At 38.9% G+C, this 19,265-nt stretch overlaps 1 protein-coding gene across 1 annotated transcript in view; it reads right to left on the bottom strand.

Annotated features, from left to right (window-relative positions):
* ATP10D (ATPase phospholipid transporting 10D (putative)) overlaps nt 1-13,982 on the bottom strand; it is a 96,621-nt gene extending 82,639 nt beyond the window's left edge. Inside the window, exons 1-2 of the mRNA XM_007949444.1 lie at nt 13,693-13,982; nt 9,204-9,398 (exon numbers count right to left, since the gene is read on the bottom strand). Of these exons, the coding sequence (XP_007947635.1) occupies nt 9,204-9,398; nt 13,693-13,982 (485 nt within the window). The remainder of the gene's footprint in view (nt 1-9,203; nt 9,399-13,692) is intronic.
* Between the last annotated feature and the right edge of the window lie 5,283 nt (nt 13,983-19,265).

Here is a 19,265-nt window from a genome sequence, read left to right as displayed (position 1 = left end):
GTAACTATGGGGAGGAAGTGGGAGGGGAACTGTTGCATTGTGGTAAACTGGGGTCAATGACATGAGACAAAGTATATATGAACTGCTGTATGGAAAGTGAATTTGCTCTGTAAATCTTCACCCAAATCACAATAAAAAAATAATAATAAATAAAATATCAAGAAACAATATTTTAAGAATCATTACACAACACTGTTGTTGTTAGTTACCACTGAGTCGATTCCAACTCACGGCAACCCCATGCATAGAACTACTCCACAGAATTTTCAACCCTTGACCTTTTAGAAGCAGATCCCCAGGCCTGTCTTGCAAGGTGCCTTTCAACAAATACTCGAACATCTAACAGTTTGCACCATTCAGGGATTATTCAAGCTACAGGGTTAACAATTTTATTTTTCTTCCAGATATAAGTAGGATCCCTGTAAGGAACAAGTTTATTCTACATTAGAGGAGAATTCAACTTGAGTTAACTTAATTTTCCCCCATTTGGAACACATAGCAGGTTTAAAAATATATATATAGCCAATTTACCCACTAGCAAGTTAGTTTAGGTCAGTAAACATATGGATTTTTATCTATGCTATTTACAGTATTAGGTGCTAAGGATACAAAGATGATTAAGACATGTCCTCACCCTCGAGAAGTTAGTATTTAATATTTACATCAATGCTGTCAGTATTATCAATATAGTATTATGGCTTCCTTCTACAAATGAGGAAACTGGCCTTGGGAGGCTAAGTAACTTGCTCGCTGTCATACAGCTTCTAAGTGGTCCTGGGATTTGAAATAAGACAGGCAGCTTCCAGAGTCCATTCTCGCAAGTACTAGACTTTGCTGCTGATTACTTACTGATGACCATCAAATAAAATCTTGGATAACTGTGTACATATTAGCTTGAGAAGAATTATTGCTTTGGGAAATGTCACACATGAGGTTAATTATTTTAGAAGGTAACTATGTTAGGTTTTTTTTTTTTCATGAAATGCTATGCGTTTATGAGATAATTCTAAAATGTTACCATTAACTACTACTTTGGAACTCCTAACATCAACAACCACATGTCTATTAGCTTGCTGTACTGTGGTGGATTGCATGTTTCTGTGATTCAGGACCTTATGCCATGAGTAATTCAAATACCAGAAGGGTCACCCATGCTGGACAGGTTTCTGTGGAGTTTTCAGACTAAGACCAGGAAGAAAGGCCTGGTGATTTATTCTGAAAATTGGTCAATGAAAACTCTGTACATCACAACAGAATACTATTCAATATATTGCTGGAAGATGAACCCACTAGGTTAGAAGGCACTACACAACAGCTGCAACAATGACTAAAACATATTAACAATCATGAAAATGGTGCAGGACTGAGCAACATTGCATTCTCTTATATATAAGGTTGCCATAACGGAGCCAATGTGAAGGCAACCAAAACAATAACATCAACAAAGCAGTGTGTTTTAATGGTCTGAGAATAATGTACTACTTGAAGGTAGACATTGTATCTATTCTTTGTTTAAACCTCTGAAACTCTTAGTATTTACCACATGTTGTTGTTATTATGTGCCATCCAGTTGGAGCCAACTCATAGCGACCCCTCCTTGAGTTTCCAAGGCAGTATCACAATGGAAGTAGATGACCCCATCTTTCTTCCGAGCATACCAGGCATTCAAATAAGGAGCTCTGATGGCATAGTACCTAAAGCATTTGACTGCTAACCAGAAGGTTGGCAGGTTCAAACCTACTAACCACTCCGTAGAAGGAAAACTGGGCAATCTATTCCTGTAAAGATTTACCACCTCGGAAACCCAAAGGGGGTCGTCGCTCACTATGAGTCGGAATCAACTCAATGGCAGTGAGTTAGGTTTGATTTTTGAAGGCATTCAAATATTGTTTAATGATTAATAGTCTACTTTCAAGAAACTTCTATTATCCTTGAAACAAATGCTAAACATCTTACAAATGGCTAATATTTTTAAGACAATCTTAAGAAACAGTCAAGTTTTCTGTAATAGGCCATTTCAAGTTAATTGAGGATGTAATTGGGTTTAAATGTTTAATTTCTAGACTAATGTTTTTGCCCAATGATATTTTCACAAAGAAAATTAAGCACCTTTAGAAAAATTACATATTACAAATAAGAAACGAATTATCAAGATAGAAATGTTAATATGCTTCCCAAACAGCTTGCTAAACTTAATGGCCTCGTATTTTCACCTTTATTTTGCTGAGAAATAATTTGTTCTCTAAAGCATTTTCTTTATATTTCATTAGAATTTAAGTTAGGGTGTTTAAATCAACAAGGCATGGTTTTATAGCCTACTTTCATTTCCCTATATCCTTATAATAACTATTCCAAGAACAATTTAGGGGACATGGAGAGATGAAAGTCTTTTTCTTCTTCAACACCATACAAAAGCAGATTACGAAGAATACATACACACACACACACACACATATATATACAGACATAGTTACCTAAATTTATTATGAGATAAAATAATAAAGAAATGCCTTGGAATGGACCTTAAATAACTGACTAGAATACTGCATTTCATCTTTAAGATTACATACAAATGATTTAACATAGATCTAGACTATGTTTAAAAGGATACCTGAAAGAAAAAAGTACCAGGTCTCCTATTAGGCAATTTTAATATTAAAAAGGTACAATAATAAAATGAATTCTCAAATGTAGATTAAATGGCATGGAAATGTGATAAACATAAACTCTAGGTCATAATCACTGTTGTTGTTGTTGTTATGTGCCCTTGAGTCGGACTCAACTCACAGTGACCCCTCCTCGGGTTTCCAAGGCAGTATCACTATGGAAGTAGATACTCCAACCTTCCTTCTGAGGATTGGCTGGTGGGTTTGAACTGCCAGCCTTCTGGTTAACAATCAAGTGCCTGAGGCACTACGCTACCAGAGCTCCTCATAGTCATTATTAACCTACAATAATAATTACGATGGGTAACTTTAGCACTTAACCAGCAACCAGTTGCTATAGAGTTGATTCCAACTCCTGGTGACCCTATTGGTGTCAGAGCAGGATGGAGCTCCATTGGATGTTCACTGGACCGTTTTTGGAAGTCGACCACCAGGCCTTTGTTACAAGGCATCTCTGGGTGGAATCAAACTGTGAATCTCTCCATTAGCAGCTAATTACATTAACTGTTGGCACTACCCAAGGATTCCAACTTCTGGTACTTACTAAAGGCTAAGTGTCAGTGAGATGGCAGGTGGGTGTCGGAGCACCTGCAGCCAGTGCCAATAAGCCTCAGTGAGCTGGGCGCTGGCAGGCAGATGTCGGAGCACTTGGAGGTGGTGCAGAAGTGAGTGGAAAGGTTTGGAAAACTAAGAGAGACAAACCTGTTGGTCAGTTTGTCCTACGGTGGTGGGCTTGCATGTTTCTGTGAGGCTGGAGGCTAGCAACCAGTGCTTCAAATGCCAGCAGGATTACTCATAGTTGACAGGCTACAGCAGAGCTTGAAAACTAAGACAGACTCAGAAGAAGGAAGAGGCCGTCCATTTCTCAAAGAATTGGCCAGTGAAAACCATAGGAATAGCAGTGAAACACTGTCTGATATATTATTAGAAAACTTTATGAATAGCCCTGAAACATTGTCCAATATAGTGCCAGAAGAAGAGCCTCTCAGGTCAGAAGGCACTCAAAATATGACTGGGGAAGAGCTGCCTCCTCAGAGTAGAGCTGACCTTAATGGTGTGGAAGAGTAAAGGTTTCAGGACCTTCATTTGCTGATGCAGCATGTCTCAAGATGAGAAGAAACAGCTGCAAATATCCATTACTGAAAATGGAATGTATGAAGTATGAATCTAGGAAAATTGGAAATTGTCAAAAATGAAATGGAATGCATAAATATCAATATCCTAGGCATTAGTGAGTTGAAATGGACTGGTTTTGGCCATTTTGAATCAGCCAGCCATATGATATACTATGCTAGGAATGACAAATTGAAGAAGAATGGCATGGCATTCATCATCACAAAGAATGTATCAAGATCTATCCTGAAGTATAATGCTGTCAGTGATAGGACAATATCCATATGCCTACAAGGAAGACCAGTTAATAGTACTACTATTACTCATATATACACACCAACCACCAAAGTCAAAGATGAGGAAATTAAAGATTGTTACCAGCTTCTGCAGTCTGATATTGACCAAGCATGCAATCAAGATGTGTTGATTATCACTGGTGATTGGAGAGCAAAAGTTGGAAACAAAGAAGAATCACTGGTAAGTGGAAAATATGGCCTTGGTGATAGAAATAAAGCTGGAGATCGCATGATAGAATTTTGCAAGACCAACAACTTATTCATTGCAAATACCTTTTCTCAATGCAAACAGCGACTATGCATGTGTACTTCATCAGATGGAGTACAAGGAATCAGACTGACTACATCTGTGGCAAGAGGAGACAGAGAAGTTCAGTATCTTCAACCAAAACAAGGCCAGGAGCTGACTGCAGAACAGACCATCAATTGCTCATATACAAGTTCAAGTTGAAGCTGAAGACAGCTAAAAGAAGTCGACAAGAGCCAAAATATGACCTTGATTCAGAAGGGATGCAGAGTAAGGAATATCATGCCTGATGTCAAATAGATCTTGACTAAGAGCAAAGAATACCAGAAAGATGTTTACTTGTGTTTTATTGACTACACAAAGGCATTTGATTATGTGGATCATGACAAATTATGGATAACATTGAGAAGAATGGGAATTCCAAAACACTTAATTGTACTCATGAGGAACCTGTACACAAATCAGAAGGATGTCATTCGAACAGAACAAGGGGATAGTGCATGGTTTAAAATCAGGAAGGAGGTGTATCAAGGTTGCATCCTTTCACCATACTTACTCTATTTGTATGCCTAGCAAATAATCTGAGAAGCTGGACTATAGGAAGAAGAACGTGGCATCAGGATTGGAGGAAGAATCATTAACAACCTGAGATATGCAGATGACACAACTTTGCCTGCTGAAAGTAAGGGTGACTTGAAGCACTTATTGATGAAGATTGTAGACGACAGTCTGCAGTATGGATTACTCCTCAATATAAAGAAAACAAAATTCCTCACAACTGGACTATAAGCAGCATCATGACAGATGCAGGAAAGATTGAAGTTGTCAAAGACTTCATATTGCTTGATTCTACAATCATTGTCAATGGAAGCAGCAGTCAAGGCATCAAAAGACATTGCATTGGGAAAATCTGCTGTAAAAGATCTCTTTCAAGTGCTAAAAAGCAAAGATATCTCCTTGAAAACTAAGATGTGCCTAACCTAAGCCATGGTATTTTCAATCACCTCATATGCACGTGAGAGCCAGACAATGAAAAAGGAGGACCGAAGAAGAGTTGATGCTTTTGAGTTGTGGTGTGGCAAAGAATACTGAACGTGCTATGGACTGGTAAAAGAACTAACAAATTTGTCTTGGAAGAAGTGCAGCTGGAATGCTCCTTGGAAGTGAGAATGGCCAGATTTCATCATACCTACTTTGGTCATGTTGTCAGAAGGTACAACTCCTGGAGAAGGAGGTCATGCTTGGTAAAGTGGAGGGTCAACGAAAAAGGGGAAGGCTCTCAACAAGATGGATTGACACAGTGGCTGCAGCAATAGGCTCAGGTATAGTAGGGATGATGGAGCTGGCACAGGACTGGGCAGTGTTTCGTTCTATTGTACATAATGTGGCCAGGAGTCGGAGATGACTGATGGCACATAACAACAACAACAACAAAGGCTAAGTATTATGCTGCTTTATTACTATTACATCCATAATAAAGGAACTGGGTAGAGGGGGTATGAGGTGGAGAGTGGAGCTATTTTAAGTAATTTACCCAAGGCCACACAGGTACTGAGAGCTCTGGTAGCTTAGTGCCTAAGGCATCTGACTGCTAACCAGAAGGCTGGTGGTTCAAACCCACCAGGCACTCCTCAGAAGGAAGATTGGGCAATCTACTTCTGTAATGATACCGCCTCGGAAACCCAAGGAGGGGTCACTATGAGTCGAATCTACTTAATGGCAGTGAGATACAGGTATGGAGTAGCAGAATCAGATTATAATGTTTTAGAACCACCAGAAAAGTAAATAACATACATTATCAACTCTCAGCTAGCACTAAAAATCAGTAATTACTTATATACTAGGATTTGTATACTATAATATATATAGTAGGCATTCTTTCCATATTCTAAGTTTGCCGTTAGTTAGGTAACCTGAAAATTGATCAAAACATGGACTTTTTTTTCATCATTTTTGAAAAATGCTGTTTCCTTCAGCTATTTTTGAAGGCAGAGACTTTGACATTTTACTTCTTTATCCCTAACACGCTGCTTGGCATATAAAAAGCACTCAAACCTTTTTGAATGATTCATAGTCTTATTTTTATTGAATTCTATAAGGCCTTAAAATGAAAACTGAGGATTTATTTTTCTATACAATACACAAGTTTTTCTGGTCTCATTAGATTAGACATGAGTATAAGAAAACAAAGCAGAACTAAATTTTGCTTATCCCAGTACCTCTGACATCATCACACATAGCAAGATGAAAAAGGTTATTTTTGTTGTTTTCTTTGCAGGTCTTTAAAATAGATATATTTCTCATGAAAGAGAACTCCAGAGACCTAACTGTAAATTTTGAAATTCATTTTCATAAAAAGCTGCAAAATATAGACTTAAATTTTTTCCTCTTCTTTGATTTACTAATTCTGTATCAAAAGTTTTACATAATACTCACTGGAGCACATATTTAAACATACACACATATATATACATATATGTATACACACACACACACACACACACATACACGGGAGCTCTGGTGGCATAGTGCCTAAGGCATTTGACTGCTAACCAGAAGGCTGGCAGTTCAAACCCACCAGCCACTCCTTGGGAGGAAGACTGGGCAATCTACTTCCGTAGTGATACTGCCTCGGCAACCCAAGGAGGGGTCGCTATGTGTCAGATGCAACTCGATGGCAGTGAGTTTGTTTTTTTGTTTATATATCTGTTGTTGTTGTTGTTGTTGCTGTTATGTGCCCTCGAGTCAGACCCAACTCATAGCAACCCCTCATTGGGTTTCCGAGGCAGTATCACTATGGAAGTAGATTGTCCCATTTTCCTTCTGAGGAGTGGCTGGTGGGTTTGAACCACCAGCCTTCTGGTTAGCAGTCAAGTTCACTAGGCACTACACTACCAGAGCTCCGTTTATATATATGTGTGTGTGTGTGTGTGTGTGTGTGTATGCAAAATGTTTAAATATATTACCTTAGAGTCATAAGGTATCATTTTAAATAATAGACAATGTAGCTATTAAAAAATACTTTATTGAAGGATGATTAAAGACATGGGAAATGTTCATACTAAAATTAGGCTAAAAAATCAGAATAAGAAAAATATTATGTACTATAATCCAAATTTTGTAAAACACAACAAATACATGTATATGACCTGAAGGAAATATAGCACAATGTTATGAATAGTTATCTCTGGATACTCACATTTTTGGTATTTTTCTTCTTTGGGTTTTCTGATATTTTATATATATATACACACACACACATACACATATATTAAAAAGTGTTTATAAAAATATTTGAATTTATTGAAGAACTATTAAAAATAAATTGAGACATTATTAAAATATATATGGAGTAATAAGAGTGTTTTTAAATGGAATATATGAAATTTTTGATTTTCAATGAGATAACTCAGAGCCCTAAAAGAATTAAGTCATCTTATATTATCTAATACCATTCCAGGCTTTTCCTCTTATCTCTTAAGTATTTACACTGTGTATCTTTAGATTTAAATATAAACAGTGGTACAGCTAAACAAGCATCAACTGGCTTACTTTTATAAATAGGTAGTTTTGTATGGGCTGTTGTTTACTTGGTTTACTTAATTTGGCCACCAGTACAACATATTTTGTCTGGGTCCATCCATTTTACTGATGTCATCTTAAAAGATATTTCACTTGGGATAATAAGAACCCCCCCACCCCAAGTTACACTGTTTAAACATTTAACTTATACCTAAGAATAAAAACCCAGCAGCTGCATATAAAACACAGCTCAATTGAAAACTCATCTTAACTGGCTTTATTCTTGGCTACACAAACTTTCTATCTCATATACACTGGTAAAGCAACTCTCCAACAGAGCAAATATGTTCCTTAAAGACCTCCTATGGTGAATGCCCTGTTATAGCTGAAGTAGGAAGGGTTTTATGGGCCTCTAGTTTTACCCATGAAAAAGAAGGCTCTCCATTTTTCACATTTCCTTTCCTTCATAATTTCCTTTATGACTGAGCAATCTACTTCCATAAGGATTTTGCCTCAGAAAACCAAAGGAGGTCGCTATGAGTCAGAATCAACTCGATGGCAATGAGTTTGTCTTTTTTGGTTTATAGTTAGTTTCCTTTAGTTTTTCATATCTGATTCTATTCTTAATCCCAAATGATAACAAAAAAACAACCAAACCCACTGCCATCAAGTTGATTCTGACTCATAGTGACCTCCGTTGGCTTTGCGAGGCAGCAAATCTTTACAGTAGTAGGCTGCCCAGTCTTCCTTCTGTGGAGGAGCTGGTGGGTTTGAACCACCAACCTCCTGCTTAGCAGTCAAATGCCTTAGGCACTACATCACCACTCCTTAAATCATAACATATAGGGTTAAAAACCATATGCTTGCTTTCCTTTTTATGGTTTGAAGTTTAATTCAACTCTACCTATATATAAACTATAGAAGCTTTTGCTTTGTCAACTCCTGTATTGACAAAGGCGTCCATATTTTTGTTTTCTTATGACACCTAAAAAAAAAACAAAACACAACTCATTGCTGTTGAGTCAGATCTGAGTCATAATGACCCTTCCTTGGGTTTCTGAGACAGTATCAATACAGAAGTAGATTGCCCAATCTTTCTTCCAAGGAGTGGCTTGTGGGTTTGAACCACCAACCTTCTGGTTAGCAGTCAAATGCCTTAGGCACTACACCACCAGAGCTCCCTCCTATGACACCTAAATTAATTTAATTAATTTCACAGTAGGAAATTGATAAATATTAGTTGAAGACAACAACAGCAACAATACAAGAGTCTTGGTCACACCTAAGGGGAAAAAAGCAGTATTTTGCATTTTTCTAAATGATATATGCATATCTGTCCACAAACCTCCTTACACTTACCGACTGTAGACTTTAGTCATTAAGTTGTTGATCTGTTTATCAATTTTGTATTTTCGGTAATCTTCCAAGCCATCTTTAATTGCGATAATTGTAAGGACAACCACCAGGGGCAGCATCGTAATTTCCTTTTGGAAGGCTTCTACCAAAGGGACCCAGTTCAGGACAACCAGAAACAGGAAATATAAATTGGCGGCTCTGTAACCCAAAGAAGCACAGAGTAGGGTCAACAAATTGCTCCAACGGCTGAACCAAAAGAAGCACAATACATCATGGTATTTACCTACAAGTTCTCTTCTTTGTTTTTGGATGTTACAGAATAAAGAATTAGCAAATTGGGTTTTGTGAACAAATCTCAAACACACAATTGATTACTCTCCTAGACATCTGGCTCTTGCGTACCTTACTAAATGTTAGATATCATTTATTTAGTAATTGCAAATATTTGGGTGTGACAGTTATGAATTGTGTAACTCATGACAGAAAGTATACTAGGAAATACAATTTCCTTTTCAAAAATTCAAAGGAAAAAACTTAGAGAAAATTCACTTAGTGAGTTGTAGAAATAAATATTGAAAAAAACAACCCTCTAGCCTTCATGAGTTAATTGGTACATCTGAAAATTCGATTCGCACAATGCTGAAAATAAACAGAAAATCCTTAGTTTGTTTTTTTTTTTTCCCCCGAGATTAATTCTTGTATTTTTGCTTTTACACTATTCAGAACCAATTTCTCCAGGAACTTCTTTTGTTTCCACTGTTCTGGTAGGAGCTCTGGTAGCATAGTGGCTAAAACACTTGACTGCTAACCAGAAGGCTGGCGGTTCAAACCCACCAGCCACTCCTCGGAAGGAAGGTTGGGCAATCCTACTTCCGCAGTGATACTGCCTCGGAAACCCAAGGAGGGGTCGCTATGAGTCGGGGCCGACTTGACGGCACATAACAACAACAACAACAACTGGTTACCTAGTGCCACTCTGACAAAAATATACCACCAGTGGGATGGTCTTAACAAGCAGGAGTTTCTTCTCCTACATTTCAGGAGGGTTGTAAGTCCAAGTTCAAAGTGCCAGGCTTTAGGGGCTGGGTGAAATTCGCTTGACCTTGAGCTTCAGCTCTGCCTCTTGCACCCGGCCTACTGAAGCTAGAGGCATCTCCTCACTCAGGCAGCTACTGGCTGCTGAGGTTAACAAGCCCAAAGTTGACAAATAAAATGGCACAGTCTTGATGTTACCAAACCACATGGCAGGCCATTAATTCAAGTCCATTGTAAGTCCCAAAGTCGGCAGAGCATGGCAGATTGCTGAACAATGACATGGCTATATGTAGAGTCCAAGCGCACTATAGACTAGAGACCATGCCCCAAGGCTTCTGCTTATATACAGGAAGCAGGCAACTTCCCCTAAGGCAGCCACTCAGCTGCTCACAGTAGATTCCACCATGGAGTTGATTAGCAGTCTCAACATGGAGAATACTACATCCAGCTGCCCAACCACTCAACCAGGCCCAGCCTAGTTGACACACAAACTGAACTACCACACCCTCTATTTTACATGTTTAGTCACATATTGACTCCTTAACTTTGGCCATAATGTAGATTCAAGGCCCTCTTCCTTCCTCAAAACAAAACAAACAAAATCATCAATCCTGACTAGCCCTATGAATTCGTATCACCTTTTTTTTCTCCTTCATTTCATATTAAATGTTTACTCTCAGACTTCTGAAAAGAATAACTGCAGTAAGCCAAGGGCAGAGTGGGCAAATCTCACCTTCGGTGCTAACTACATAGTAAGCATCAGCATGAATCCAATTCCCAAAGTATGGAAATGAATTCAGTCCTCACCTGTGTACTTCTTCCTCCTCAGTAACAGTCTCTCTCTCTGACCCTAGCCACCCAGAGCTGGGTCAGAGTTCACACATTAGAAAGGCATCTTCTTTCAGACTCCCAAGCAAGCAGATATCAGCTCCTGTTGGCTTTCCCTGCCCCTGTGGGTTCTTTAACTCATTCGAATGACTGAAAGTGTCACAGAAGAGTATACCATGTTTACAACTATAACTTCATTACAACCAAAAAGGATACAAACAAAGAGATGCATAAGTTGAGGTCTGATATGAGTCACAGCATGAAGTTTTCATGCATGACATGCTACCCTCTCCTGTGCCTGGTCACCAACCAGGAGCCCATCTAAGCCTCAGTGTTCAGGGATCTTGTCGGCCTCACCACATGGCCATAACAGATTACATCATGCTTCCTAAGGCTTAGTCAGCATCAGCCCCTAGGTAGTCCCTCTTGGTCTAATCAGCCCTCATTTATTAGCCTCATGTATTGGTATGGCTCAGAAGAGCAAAGAACAAATGCCAAGTCATATACTGCAAGGTGATAGCATATCTTGCGATAATCTAGACAAACTTCTTCCTCATCTCCGACTGCTTTTACTCTGAAAGTTTCTTTTTTTCTATTTCAGTAACTTCATATTTCCATGTGGACCACATCCAAACCGAAAGCTCTAGCTCTGAACTATGTTTAAGTGCCAGATTCTTATTAAACCATATACACTAGGTTGAAAATTCCAGAAAAGACAAACACAACATTTAAAGCCATTAATTCAAACATTCACATTTACACTTTGAACAAATCCGTTGTTTAATAAGTGTATACAGAATGATAGAAAATGAATAAATTAAGGAGTGAATATTGTGGATCTCTATATCCAACTCACACTGGCATCTCAAACTCAGTATTCACAGAAACGAAGCAATCTTCCAATCTTCTTGTTACTCCAGTTTTTTTTTTCTTTTAATGCTCTTGGATTAACAGTTCAATTGTTTTGTTCCTTTCACTTAATTTTCCACATGCAATCCATGTATCTGTAATAGGCAATCTTTCTTTTCATTTCCACATTGTTCTCAGTTCAGGTCTCTACTACAAAGTACCAGGATATTTACAGCATCTCCCAAAATCTCTCTGCCTTCTGTTTATTTCTAACCCCTTTCATCACTACACTGCCTCCAGAGTGAAATAACCAACCACATGTAGTTAAGTCAGTTCTGACTCATGGCGGTCCTATGTGTGTTAGAGCTGAACTGGGCTCCATAGAGTTTTCAATGGCTGATTTTTCAGAAGTAGATCACCCAGGCCTTTCTTCTGATGTACTTCTGGGCAGATTCAAATCGCCAGCCTTTCCATTAGGAGCAAAGCATGTTAACTGTTTGCAGCATCCAGGGACTCTCCATGGTGAAATATAGACATGTTCTTGCTGCAGACTTGGGTCTCAACTCCTTCTCCTGATATTCAAGTCCTGCACAGTGAGTCATATGTTTCTCACTGCTTTCCAACATAAGCCCTAGGTATTAGTCAAATTGCACTACTTCCTATACCTCAAGTGAGCTCTCTGTGCGCCTCCTTTTCTGCTCTTACTCATGCTCCTACTTCCATGTGAAATGTGCTTTACTCACACCTCTGCATTAAAAAACCCATCTGCTTCCCATGATCAAGTTCAAATGCCTCTTTGCTATCTATTGTTCCAGCTAGTATAGCTATTTTTCCATGCTATTTGAAAGCACTTTATAACACTCATCACACCCACTGTACCTTTGAGTTGTTTCTATATACATTTGCTTCCCTGGGTAAACTCAAAACTTCAAAAAGAAAAGAGAAACCCTTATTTTTACATTTCATTCAGTGACTGAATTCATAGAGAAGCTTCCATAAATACATTTTAAATAGAGTATGTATTGTGGCACCTATAAAATCTCATGTTATTGTGTATTTTGGATGAAGTACAGCAAGAATTCTCCCTAGAAGTGAGGATGGCAAGACTTCATCTCTCGTACTTCAGTCACGTTGTCAGGAGAGACCAGTCTCTGGAGAAGGATGCCATAGTTGGTAAAGTAGAGGGTCAGTGACAAAGAGGAAGACCCTCAATGAGATGGATTGACCCAGTGGCTACAACAATGGGCTCAAACACATCAACGACTGTGAGGATAACGCAGGACCAGGTAGTGCTTCACTCTACCGTACATGGGGTTGCTGAGAGTCAGAACTATCTCAATAGTACCTAACAACAACATAGTATCTTGCATCTGCACTTGTTTCAGAGCTCTATTTCCCCACATTATCAAGTAAGGGAAATCTGAAATTAAAATTCAGTGTGTTTTAATGGAAAAACCACTAAAGCAAAAGTTAGAAGACCCAAGGCTGTAGCCCCTGGTCTGCTATTTTCCACTGGCATGATATTAATGAAACCACGATCTAAGACTGTAGTTCCTAATCTAGAACATGAGGATAGCAACATCTTCTCTGGTAAAGAGAAAGCATCTCAACAACTGTAAAGTAATATGTAAGTGTTATCATTGCACAAGAGACTTTAACCAGAATCACCAAAGATAACACATAGGTTTAGGCTTAAGTAACATACGATACACAAAGTTAAAATTTTTATGTATCCAATGGAATGAAAGGAAATTCTAATTAACAAAACAAAAACCAGTACCTGTGAAATTGTTCAAATAGATTTCTTGGCACAAAGTTCAGGAGCGTATATTTAGTTGTTCGTATGCGGTTATTCACATAGGCTCCAGAGAACTTTTCATATTCATCCTTGAAAGGCCAGAGGTGGGGAACAACAACTCGGTGCTTTCCTGCCAGTCTGGGGCTCTGAGAAGTCTTGCCACCGCAGGCAAGCAGAGAGGAATAGTTGTATGGTCGCTCATCGTCATCCCTGTTCACACCACCCATCAGCCGCCGCCAGTGATATCTGGCCCATTGAAGAGGCTCAGTCATGTCTCAGAGAGATCCAGGTCGTGCACGTGATCTAGACAAACAAAAACTGTTCCCGTGAGCTTCCAGGAAGCCTTAAAGATGGTACAATTTTAAATTTTTCTTTTTTAATATACCAAATAAATATAAGACCCAGTGGTTCAAGGTATAAATGTGAAATAAAACTAGTCTCTAGACCTTAATTTTAATCAAATCTTTATAAATAAAGTATAAATCTTCTGTTGCATGAGATGGTCGCCTAAGCACTCAGGGTCAGCACCTCAGTAGCCATTATTCTATAACTTGAAAGAAGCATTTGGGACTAATGTGCACAAGTTTCTTAACGTCTCTGATCATCAGTATTTTCATCTTTGAAATGGGAATAATGCCACTCCCATCAGGCTATTATTGTGAGGATTAAATAAAACACCCAGCATCAAGCCTAATGTAGAGTAGTGTTCTGGTTATCCAGTGCCTCTCTGACAAGAATATACCACCAATGGGATGGCTTGAACAAACAGGAGTTTATTCTCTTACAGTTTGGAGGCTTTAAGTCGAAGTTCCAAGTGCCAGGCTCTAGGGGCTGGGTGAAAGCCCCTCAACCTGGGCTTCAGCTCTGCCTCCTGCTCCCGGCCCACTGGAGCTGGAGGCTTTTCTTCACTCAGACAGCTACTGGCTGCTGAGCTGACAAGCCCAAGGTTGACAAGTAAAAAGCCACAGTACCAATGTTACCAAACCACAAAGCAGGTCGTTAATTCAAGTCCATTGAAAGTCCCAAGGTTGGCATAGCATGGCAGGCTGCCGAACAATGACACAGCTACAGATATATGCAGGGTTCAAGTGTGCCATACGCTAGAGATCATTCCTCAAGGCTCCTCTTTATATACAGGAAGCAGACCACATCCCTAAGTCAGCTACTCAGCTGCTCACAGTAGATTCCACCACGGAGTTGATTACCAGCCTCATTATGGGGAATACTACATGCAGCTGCCCAGCTTCTCAACCAGGCCCAGCCAAGTTGACCCACAAACTTAACTACCACAAGTAGCAATTAAAAAAAAAAAAGAAAAAGTCAATGAAACCCAATCTGTGTAAACTGCAAAAGTAACCACAAATTCTTTCCATTCCTGTATGCACACCCATTAAGAGGTGGGGTCTTTCTCTACCCACTGAATCTGGACTTGGCCACATGCCTTTCTTTGGCTAATGTAACATTAGCAAACATGATACAAAAAGAGCCTTGAAAAGTCTTGTGCTTGCTCCTTGGGGCTTACTCTCTCTTACTGATCTGGGGGATCCTGTGGCCAATATTGTGTGATCAAGTCCAGGGTAGTCTGCTAGATGATGGGTACACATAGGCCAGTTACCCCCATTGCTCCTGTGAACCTATGGGTGAGGCCATTGACCACTAGTTGACCACTAACACGAGTGAATCCAGCTGACACGATGTAGAACAGCCATGAGCTGTTGTAGCTGGGCTCGGCCCAAACTACTAATCCACAGGATTATGAGCTAATACTGTTTTAAGCCACCAAGTTTTGGAGTAGTTTGTCACACAACAGAAGATAAATGATACATCCAAAACCAACACTAAATGCCCACTGAGTCGATTCCAACTCAAAGAGACCCCCAATGGATTTCCAAGGTTGTAAATCTTTACAAAAACAAACTGCCTCATTTTTCTTCCATGGAGTGGCTGGTGGGTTCAACCCACTGACCTTATGGTTAGCAGCCAAATGCCTTAAGCACGGCACCACCAGAGCTCCTTAACTGATGCATTAGGTGCTTTTTTCCCTCCTCTTGTGAAGTATTCCTCATTTTCAGCCGTGCCTAGAATGTAAGTGTCTTAAAAATAATAATAATAATAAAACTATCATTTATTGACAGCATACTATAATCTAAACACCTTGCAAAGAGCCTTACATGCATTATCTTATTTAATATTTATGTCAATCCCAACAAAAAGGTATTGTTTCTACTTTAAAAAGAAGAAACTGGGGCTTAGAAAGATAAAGTAACTTGCTGAAAATCACGCAGTTAATAAGTAGCTGAGGCCTGGTTCAACCAAATCCTTTTGACTCGGCAGTTCCTGCTTTAAAATGTGACACTGTATCTTTGAATCCAGAGTTACTGGCACTTAGTAGCCCAATAAACATTAACTGAGTATGTAGGGACCAGGTCAGCAATTGTGTGCAGGGCAAGGTCTGAAGACTTTTTTTTATCTTCACCTTTTGAATGTCCTTGCATTTACTTATCTGGGCTGGGAGCTGTTAAACCTGGGTGCTTATAAGAATTACCCAGAGAAGACTATTAAAAAGGCACCTCTGAAGATTCTTTTATAGTAAATCTATGGGTGGGTTCTAATAAACTGTACTTTTAATAAAGCATCCCAAATGAATCTGATTCAAGTGGTCAACAGCTTATGCCTGGACAAAACGCAGCCTCAGTTTAGACCCAGACTAGGCTAGGAAGAAAAATGATTAAGACACAGATCCCATAATCCAGACATTTAGGGCTTAGGTAAGGTGATAGGTATGTGACTATATAAAAGCAATCCAGAATGCAAAGTAGTGTGTGTGCAAGGCACTAAAGTAGTTTTGACGTTGCTTTCTTCCCAAGGATCATTTTAAGTTTCTAACATGTCTATAGATTCTTTTTATTAGTGTTATACTCCTCAGAATTTAACAGTTTACCCCTAAGGACATCAAAATACTATCGAGCTTCTATGGTTTAGAAATCATAAATCAATATCTGTTAGCACTGGAAGAACTGGTCACTTTCCAATAATTCTAGTGAATCAATAATTTTAATAATCTTCTCTTGTTAACATACTTGATTACTATATATAAACCCTTAAGCAATCCAAGAAATTAAAGTTACTTACCACTTTATTAGGAGCTCTGGTAGCATAGTGGCTAAGGCACTTGACTGCTCACCAGAAGGCTGGCGGTTCAAACCCACCAGCCACTCCTCAGAAGGAAGGTTGGGCAATCCTTCTTCCATAGTGATACTGCCTCGGAAACCCAAGGAGGGATCGCTATGAGTCGGGGCCGACTCGACAGCAAACAACAACAACAACAACAACCACTTTATTACCTAATTTACAGAAAATAAGTTGAACCGCAAGGGGAATCTTAAAAAGAAAAATCAAATACTTAAAAATTGTATTCATCTGAAGCAAAATAATAAAAATATATCAATAAGAAACAGAAGTAACTTCTAGTGTGAAGAACACAACAGCTTCTAAGTGTACACATTTGTGCCTAGATATTGGACCCACAATATGTAATCCCTATTATCAGTGAAAGGAGCTCTGGTGGTGTAGTGGATAAAGCACTTGACTGCTAACTGGAAGGTCAGTGGTTCAAATCCACCAGCTGCTCCACAGAAGGAAGACTGGGAGATCTACTTCCATAAATATTTACAAGCTCAGAAACCCAATGGGGGTTGCTATGAGTCAGAAATGACTCAATGGCAGCGAGTTCGGTTTTCTTTTTTTCTTTTGGTTTTATTATCCGTAAGAGGAGATATCTGTAATGTCAGTCTTATCAGGTCTTTGTCCTTTGGAGTTTGCTCTTTACAATATTTTCCATAGGGAGCTAAATCAGTAAGTACCACCTGGCAAAAATAATGCCCAATATCTTTTCAATATAATTTTCTAAAAGTACACTTCAGAAGTATATTTGAAATAATGAGCTTTCACTTTCATATATAAAAATAGCTAGTTTCCTTCTTAACCCATAATAACAGGTCTCATTAAAGAAGTTCATAACCAACCAGAAACCTCTCATGGAATAAGGACATATGACGGTGCTTTACCAATGAACCAATGTTGTTGTTGAGTCAGTTCCAACTCATAATGGTCCTATGTACAACAGAAGGAAATGCTGCCTGGTCCTGTGCCATCCCCTCAATCATTGCTACGCTTCAGCCCATTCTTGCAGCCATTGTGTCAATCTATGTTGTAGAGGGTCTTCCTCTCTTGCAGATCCTCTTCTTTAGCAAGAAAGATGTCCTTCTCCAGGCACTGGACCCTCCTGAGGAAATATCCAAAGTACACGAGACAAAGTCTTTCCATTGTTACTTCTTAGGAGCATTCTCATTGTACTTCTTCCAAGACAGATTTGGTCATCCTTCTGGCAGTGCATTTATTTATTATTCTTTCCCAATACCATGTGTATTTATTATTCTTTCCCAATACCATAATTCAAAAGCATCCTTTCTTCTTTGTTCTTTCATATTCCCTGTCCAGCTTTCACATGTGTTATGAGGCAATTAAAAATACCATGGCTTGGGGTCAAGCACACTTAGACCTCAAAGTGACAACATTGCTTTTTAACACTTTAAAGAGGTCTTTTGCAGCAGATTTGCCCAGTGCAATACATCTCATTTCTTGACTGCTGCTTCCACAAGTGTTGATCGTGGATCCAAGTAAGACAAAATCTGTGACAACTTCAATCTTTTCTCAGTTTATCATGATGTTGCTTATTGGTCCAATTGTGAGGATTTTAGTTTTCTTTATGTTGAGATGGAATCCCATGGAAGGCAGTAATCTTTGATCTTTATCAGAAAGTACTTCAAGTCCTCTTCACTTTCAGCAAGCAGACTGTGCCATCTGCATATTTCAGATTGTTAATAAGTCTTCCTCCAATCCTGATGCTGAGTTCTTCTTCATACAGTCCAGCTTCTCAGATTATTTGCTCAGCATGCACATTAAATAAGTATGGTGAAAGGATACAACCATAGCACACACTATTGTATTTAAACCACGAAGTATCCCTTTGTTCTATTCAAATGACTACCTCTTGGTCTATGCAGATTCCACATGAGCACAAGAAGTAAGCGGTCTGGAATTCCCATTCTTTAAAATGTAATTCATAATTTGTTATGATCCACACATTCAAATGCTTTGCATAGTCAATAAAACACAGGTAAACATCTTTCTGATATTCTCTGCTTTCAGTCAAGATCCTTCTGACATCAGCAATGATATCCTTTGTTCCAAGTCTTCTTCTGGATCCAGCTTGAATTTCCAGCAGTTCCTTGTCAATGTACTGCTACAACTCTTTTTGAATTATCTTCAGCAAAATTTTATTGATGTATGATATTGTTTGAGAATTTGCACACTTTTTGGATCACCTGTCTTTTGAATGGGCACAAATTGGTATCTCTCCCAGTAAGTTGGCCAGGTAGCTGTTTTTCAAATTTCTTGACACAGAATCAGAAGATAATGTGAAATACTTAATATAAATCACTAACTAGAGGGCGTATGGATATTATCCTATCACTGACAGCATTGTACTTCAG

The sequence above is a fragment of the Orycteropus afer genome, unplaced genomic scaffold (genome assembly GCF_000298275.1).
Source record: "Orycteropus afer afer isolate SDZICR_OR568_19922 unplaced genomic scaffold, OryAfe1.0 scaffold00246, whole genome shotgun sequence".
In the NCBI taxonomy this organism is placed as follows: domain Eukaryota; kingdom Metazoa; phylum Chordata; class Mammalia; order Tubulidentata; family Orycteropodidae; genus Orycteropus; species Orycteropus afer.
This window is presented reverse-complemented; position numbering and strand designations above follow the sequence as displayed.